General features: G+C 40.8%; 1 protein-coding gene across 1 annotated transcript; it reads right to left on the bottom strand.

Moving 5' to 3' along the window:
- Positions 1-2,098: 2,098 nt before the first annotated feature.
- On the bottom strand, positions 2,099-6,991 carry LOC147283531 (uncharacterized). Its single transcript, XM_086243997.1, has 2 exons — positions 4,579-6,991; positions 2,099-4,104 (listed from the first exon to the last, which is right to left on the bottom strand). Exons 1-2 carry the CDS (start codon positions 6,989-6,991, stop codon positions 2,099-2,101), a joined length of 4,419 nt encoding a protein of 1,472 aa, XP_086100123.1.
- Positions 6,992-7,930: the final 939 nt, after the last annotated feature.

Raw genomic sequence — 7,930 nt, 5'->3', positions numbered from 1 at the left:
AGGGAAAGCCTTGCAAGGTGCGGCCAGCCCTTCTCTCTTAGCACACACGCCACTTCCTATGTGGTTTGGGCTGGGCTTCCATTTCGTCATGCTCTTGGACCCTCTCTTGATCTTGGGCTTCCCTTTAAACAACAAATATTCATTTAAGCTCGAAATGGGCTGGTTTGCATCCATTTAATTCCTATGGGCTTTCCACCTACAAAAGAGAAAAACACAAATAAATAACATAAAATATAGGGACTAAGTACTAAATACATGAAGATAGAGGGCCTAAAATGCAAACATTTAAGGACCTAACAAATTCCCCCAAACTTAACCTTTGCTAGTCCCTAGCAAAACAAAACAAAACTACACTAAGACTCCAAAAACAACCTAACCGTCCACCAAAAATCTCGGGTATGCTTGATCATTCATAACTCAATCAAATAGATTACATACTAGTTCCAGAGATTACCAAATGCCAACATTAACTCACAATCAACAAGGTTAAGCATCATGTGCGTAAGACAATATCAACATAGTTTTCAATCTGAACTTTCAAGCAACTTGAGTAATCACAAGCAACTAGTGTCACTTCAATTCTCACAAAGATAGTCACTCACAAAATAAAGCACTGAGATTTTGGTTAAATAGTGATTCACTCAAAAAGCATATGTGAGCGAGTTTATGCAAACAAATTCAAATTACTCACATATATGTAAGAACGAAAGCACAAGTGAAAGAATAATGATCTCATGAAAGATACCAAATACCCGAAATCAAATCAAAATACAATATGCTTCCATCCCATCTAATCTCCACATTAAGACTACACTTCACCTAAGATCATATAGGACTTTTACATATGGGTTGTAATGGGGCTAACGGTGAAGGGTTTTAACAAGAAAGGTATGGAAAACACAAAGACTTAAGGGAACCATAGAGAATCAGGTTTTACGTTGTCATTTCATTCTTATACACTTTGGCAACAAGGCTTGCATTCTTGAATTTGCACACTTGTGATACACATGCCTACCCTTTTCACTTTCTTTTTTTTTTTTCTTTTTTTTTTTTTCTATTTTCTTTTGGGCACGGCAACATATTCAATTCCTTTTCTTTTCTTTTTCACATTATTCCCAAGCCTTGCACACAAATGAACAATTATCCTAAACCAGTTCTCTACAATCCCTTAAGTATGGGTAGATACACACAACGGAAAGGTACTTCCCCCAAACTAGGGGCTGGCACGGGTAACATGGTTAAGAAGCAAAAAGGCTGACAAGGCTCAACAGGGCAACTAGGGGTATAAATGAACACAAAAAGGATGGCTAGAATGGCACAAACGAGACAAAGAAGGCCTAAATCATTTCCTAGGTTCCATGTAGTTACAACATGCTTCAATTAAATTGAGATGGAAGTTCTATCATTTGATTTAAAATGATGCACATTTCAAGCATTTGATCAAGTGAAAGATAATGAGATCATGCAAACTCTAGATATTCAATGAACGTATGGAGTATTAGCATATAACCCTCAAAACAGAAGAATTAAGGCTCGAATCTCACAAGGGGTATATAAGTTCACTAGAAGCCTAGATCATATAAGCATGCAATCATTTTCAGTCTAAACTATACCAGCATTGTAATCCACACAAAGATAGCTTAAATATGCTCAAAATGAGTTATATGTCAAATGAATAATCAAAAGAACTGGTTTCACCAATTCGACCAAAGTATGCAAGATCAAAGCATTTGCAATTCATCATAGTGGTGGACAGGAACCTAAAAGACACAAAAACAAAAATATTTTTGGTATTTTTCAAAAATTTGAACGAAAATTTCAAAACCTAAACCTAAAACTCTTCCCCCAAACTTAAATGAAACATTGTCCTCAATGTTTCGAACTAAGCATGCAATGAATCATTCAAGTTAGGAAGACAAATACTCTAATGACCTAAAAACAGACCACAACCAACAAAAAAAACTAAAGGAAAGCACAAGGTTAAGAACTCCCTGATATCCATGCAAACAGCCATAGGGCAATGTTTCTTCTCTCCAAATGTTGGGTTGCCTCCCAATCAGCGCTAAGTTTAGAGTCTTCAGCCAGACTTGGTAGTACATCATGCTAATGGAACAGGATCCTCCAAGAGCATGTTCTCCTCTGAACGCTCCAAATTAGGCTCCAAGTAATGCTTAAGTCGATGGCCATTCACCTTGAATGTATTCTTTGTCTTTGGATTGCAGACCTCCACTGCACCATGAGGGTAAACATTAGTAACAGTAAATGGACCATACCATCGAGAACGAAGTTTACCTGGAAAGAGTCTGAGGCGAGAATTGTAAAGCAAGACTTTCTGACCCACTTCGAAATGTTTCCTCAAAATGGCCTTGTCATGGTAGGCCTTAGTCTTGTCTTTGTAAATCCTAGAACTCTCATAAGCCTCATTCCTGAGTTCTTCCAACTCACTCAATTGTAGCTTCCTATGGTCACCTGCCTCGTTCATCTTAAAATTGAAATGTTTAATAGCCCAATATGCTTTATGCTCTAATTCGACAGGTAAATGACATGGCTTACCAAAAACCAACCTGTACGGGGACATACCAATGGGAGTCTTATACGCTGTACGATAAGCCCATAGAGCATCTAAGAGGCGATCTGACCAATCTTTCAGGGAGGGGCTCACAGTCTTCTCCAAAATTTGCTTAATTTCCCTATTACAGATCTCAGCCTGTCCACTTGTCTGGGGGTGATAAGGTGTAGAAACCTTATGCTTGATACCATATTTGCTCAGCAAGGCCGCAAATAACCTGTTGTTGAAGTGAGATCCTCCATCACTAATAATAGCCCTGGGAGCGCCAAATCTTGCTAAAATATGATCCTTAAGAAATCTGAGGACAACTCTAGAATCATTAGTCTTGGATGGAATTGCTTCCACCCATTTCGACACATAATCAACCGCAAGCAAGATATACAAATAACCCTTGGAAGACGGAAATGGGCCCATGAAATCAATGCCCCAGACATCAAAAATCTCAACAATAAGAATGGGGTTAAGAGGCATTTGATTTCGTGAAGAAATGTTACCCAACTTTTGGCACCTATCACAAGTGGTACAGAATGTATAAGCATCCTTGAACAAACTAGGCCAGTAAAAACCACACTGCAACACTTTTAGGGCCGTCTTCTTTGCTCCACCATGTCCTCCACATGCATCAGAATGGCAAAAAGTTAGTATAGACTGAAACTCAGATTCTGGCACACACCTTCTGATGATCTGGTCGGGGCACCACTTAAATAGATATGGATCATCCCATATATAATACTTAGCCGTGCTGATGAGCTTCTCCTTCTGAGCTCTCTGTATGTCACCTGGAAGTTCTCCTGTAACAATATAATTAACAATATCAGAGTACCAAGGAACATAAACAGACAATGAGAACAACTGCTCATCTGGGAATCGCTCATTCAGAGGGAGGACGTCCTCCTCTGCAGTAGAACTGTGCACCAATCGACTAAGGTGATCCGCCACCACATTCTCTGAGCCCTTCTTATCTTTGATCTCTAGGTCAAACTCCTGGAGCAACAAAATCCATCTAATCAGCCTGGGCTTCGCATCTTTCTTCTGTAGAAGGTACCTAAGCGCTGCATGATCAGAAAACACAATCACTTTAGTTCCAATCAGATATGACCTGAATTTTTCTAAAGCAAAAATGACAGCCAAAAGCTCCTTCTCTGTGGTGGAATAATTCAGCTGGGCATCGTTGAGAGTCCGACTGGCATAGTAGATAACATGTGGTATCTTGTTCACTCTCTGCCCTAACACAGCTCCCACAGCATAATCAGAAGCATCGCACATCAGCTCAAATGGCAAACTCCAATCAGGAGGCATAATGACTGGAGCTGATGTGAGAAGAGTCTTCAATCTATTAAATGCGGCTAGACATTCCTCATTGAATTCAAACGGCACCTCCTTGGCCAACAATCTACTCAAAGGCCGAGCTATCTGGGAAAAATCCTTAATGAACCGCCTGTAAAAACCTGCATGACCAAGAAACGATCTCACATCTTTAACTGTCAAAGGTGGTGGAAGATTACTTACCAGATCAACCTTGGCCTTATCCACCTCTATCCCTCTATTGGATATAACATGGCCAAGAACAATACCCTGTTGTACCATAAAATGGCACTTCTCCCAATTCAAAACCAAATTGCATTCCTGGCATCTTTCTAAAACCAAAGCAAGATTATGTAGGCATTTATCATAAGAAGAACCAAATACACTGAAGTCATCCATAAATACCTCTATTATATTCTCCACCATATCCGAAAAAATGCTCATCATGCATCGCTGAAAAGTACCTGGAGCATTGCACAAGCCAAAGGGCATGCGCCTGTAGGCAAAAGTGCCATAGGGACAGGTAAATGTCGTCTTCTCCTGGTCCTCTGGGGCTATAGCTATCTGGTTGTAGCCTGAATACCCATCTAGAAAGCAATAATGGCTATGACCTGCAAGACGTTCCAACATCTGATCAATAAAAGGTAATGGGAAATGGTCTTTCCGAGTACCTGAGTTAAGTTTCCTGTAGTCTATGCAGACACGCCACCCTGTCTGTACTCGAGTTGGTACCAGCTCATTTGCATCATTTCTGACCACTGTAACGCCAGACTTCTTAGGAACCACCTGCACCGGACTCACCCATTTGCTATCTGATATGGGATAAATAATACCCACATCTAGCAACTTCAGCACCTCCTTCAGCACAACTTCCTTCATCACTGGGTTGAGTCTACGCTGAGCCTCTCTAGTTGGCTTAGCTCCATCCTCCAACAATATCCTGTGCATACACCTCGAGGGACTGATTCCCTTGATATCTGCAATACTCCACCCAATTGCTGTTTTGTGCTCTCTCAGCACTCTCAACAATTTCTCTTCTTCCTCTGCATTGAGGTTGGAAGCAATGATCACCGGTAATGTGCTTCCCTCACCTAGATAGGCATACTTCAGATGCTCAGGCAAATCCTTCAACTCTAGCTTAGGTGCCTGCAACACAGAGGGTACAAGTTTTGTATCAGAAACAGGTAAAGGCTCAAAAGCAGAAATATACATACCTGAACAGCAGGGTACGGCCTCTAAGTGAGCCAAAATGTTCTCAACCTGCTCATCCTCATGCACAGCCATAGGGCTATGAATCAAAGCTCTATCCAACGGATCACTGCTACAAGTCACATTAAACACTTGTTGACAAACCAAATCCATAACATCCACCCTAAAGCACTCGTGCTCATCACTGGGTAGTTTGAGTGCCTCAAACACTCTGAACTCAATGGTCTGTCCCTGCACATTCATAGTTAGTGTACCCTGTTGAACATCAATTTTTGTACCTGCAGTGGCCATAAAGGGACGACCAAGTATCAAGGGTAATTGTGCCTCATACATAGGTACGGCCTCCATTTCCAAAACTAGGAAATCAGCCGGCAATATCAATCCATCTACTCTCACAAGTACATCTTCCAAAATTCCTCTGGGGTACTTAACTGATCTATCAGCTAACTGGATACTCACAGAGGTCGCCTTCAGCTCACCTAAATTCAGAGTCTCATACACAGAAAATGGCATTAAATTCACAGAGGCACCTAAATCAAGGAGAGCTTTCTCAAACCTACAATCCCCAATGATACAAGGGATAGTGAAGCTGCCTGGGTCCTTGAGCTTGGGAGGTAGCTTCCTCTGAAGCACTGCTGAAACCTCCTCTGAGACCTTCACTGTCTCGAACTCTTTGAACCTTCTCTTATTCGTGCACAAGTCCTTGAGGAACTTTGCATACCTTGGCACTTGCTTAATCGCATCTAGAAGGGGAATATTGATCTCCACCTTCCTGAATATCTCCATAACACCCTTCAGAGGGTCCTCTTTCTTAGCCTTCTGCAACCTGCTAGGAAAAGGAGCATGTATAGAAATCAACTTAGAAGGGTCAGATTGTACCTGAGGTAAGGGAAAACCCTTGGGAACTACCACATGGTTGCCTGAAGATGGCACAGAAGAGTCTAAGGTACCCTTAACAGGTTCGGCTATGATCTCAGGTGCATCTTCTGACTCGACACCTTCCTCCACAACTTCTTTCTCCTCTTTCCCAACTATCTTACCCCCTCTGAGAGTAATTGCATTCACCTGCTCATTGTTCTTGGGGTTAATGATCACTTGCCCTGGAAGTCTCCCTGGCTCTCTTTGATTCAGTGCGGTAGCTAACTGGCCCATCTGTTGCTCAAGATTCGCAATGGCCCTATCAGTCTTCTGCATATGTGTCTCTGACTTCTGAATGAAAGACTGTGTGCTCTGAGCCATGGATGCAATCAAATCTTCCAAGGACTTTTTCTGAGGCTGTTGTTGTTGATAGCCCTGATGTGCCTGATGTTGTGGAAATGAACCTTGAGGCTGCTGCTGATTCTGGTTATTACTCCACCTGAAATTGGGATGATTCCGCCACCCTGGGTTGTAAGTAGGAGAGAATGGATCATTCCTGGGCCTCTGATTATATGAGTTCAGCATGTTGGCCTGTTCTTGCACAAACTCAGGGAAATCGACACCATGAGGGCAAGAAATCGTTTCATGTCCAGGTGTAGCACAAATGGCGCAAACCTCCAATGATGGAGATTTCTGATTTAGGGCAAGTATGACATCCATCTTGCGTTCCAGCCGAGCGATCTGCGCATTAGATGCAAGATTATTAGAAGTATTGACCTCATTAACACCAGCGCACTTACCTCTAGTATCTGAATGCATTGTTTCTCTTGCCATCTCTTCATAGAGGTCAGAGGCTTCCTGGGCTGTCTTATTCCTGATAGAACCACCTGAAAAATTAATCACAGCATTCCTACTCGCAAGGGTTAGTCCTTTATAAAATATGCGCATCAATAAGTTCAAAGGAAGTCCATGATGTGGACATTGAAGTAGCAATGTATTAAAACGCTCCCAAGCCTCTGAGAATGACTCATCTTGTTGAGAAAACTGCATAATCTTATTGGATGCAAAAAATAAAACGAAAAATAAAAACAGAAAAGGAAAATCAATTAATCAAAGTGAAAAAACTAAAAGGGAAATTATCAAATCAGAAAACTAAAACAAGAATCAATTCAAATTCAAATTCCCTAATTGGATGCAATCCTACCTAACTTGGAAATTAATTAGCCCAAACTAATTAGGAACAATCACCAAATCAGATCATGCAAATAAGGCAAGGAATTTAAATTTAAACTTACCTTCCTAATCAGATGCACAACTAAAACCAAATCAGAAACCAAAACAAGTTAAGAAGGAAAAACAAGACACAATCCTACCTAACTTGTGACTCACGACACAAGAACAAAAAGAAAGGAAACTAAATTAATAAAAAGAAAACAGCAATTAATCACTAAATAAAAACACTAAAATAACGCACTAAGATTGTCACAAAGATCAAAACTAGTCCCCGGCAACGGCGCCAAAAACTGTTCGTTTTAAATTTAAATACTCGCAGTGCACGAATCTATATATAATATAGATGGCAAGCAAGGTCGATCCCACGAGGACTATTATTGATCTTTAAATGATAATCCGTATGCTAAAAGGAAACAAGAAAACAAGACACGAGTGGCTGCCCAAGTTGTCACGCCTAGGGCAGCTGCTCACTTGAAATGAAACACACGTACACACACACACGAATGAGAGGGAGTTTGTATGACTTGAAAACAGCAAATTAAACCTAACTTTAAAGACTAAAATGCGCAACTAGCAAAGAGTATAGAAACAGCAAGTTATCTTGTGAAAATAGATTGATAGATGATACTAGGACTCTAGGACTTTACCACTAGACCTCATATCCAATGTCATGGTGCAATTTCTGAAACCTTTAATTCCTATTGATGAATGCATTCGCATATTCACCTATGGCATAGCATGAAATGCATGATTCCC

The sequence above is a fragment of the Dryas octopetala genome, chromosome 5 (assembly GCF_963921425.1).
Source record: "Dryas octopetala chromosome 5, drDryOcto1.1, whole genome shotgun sequence".
In the NCBI taxonomy this organism is placed as follows: Eukaryota; Viridiplantae; Streptophyta; class Magnoliopsida; order Rosales; family Rosaceae; genus Dryas; species Dryas octopetala.
Note: the sequence above shows the minus strand (reverse complement) of the source record. Positions and strands in the feature narration are given on the sequence as shown.

Coding starts and splice junctions, on each gene's coding strand:
- LOC147283531 (XM_086243997.1), bottom strand. CDS start 6,991: ATGCAGTTTTCTCAACAAGATGAGTCATTCTCAGAGGCTTGGGAGCGT. Junction 4,105..4,578: donor TCGAGTACAGACAGGGTGGC/GTGTCTGCATAG, acceptor ATAGAGGGATAG/AGGTGGATAAGGCCAAGGTT.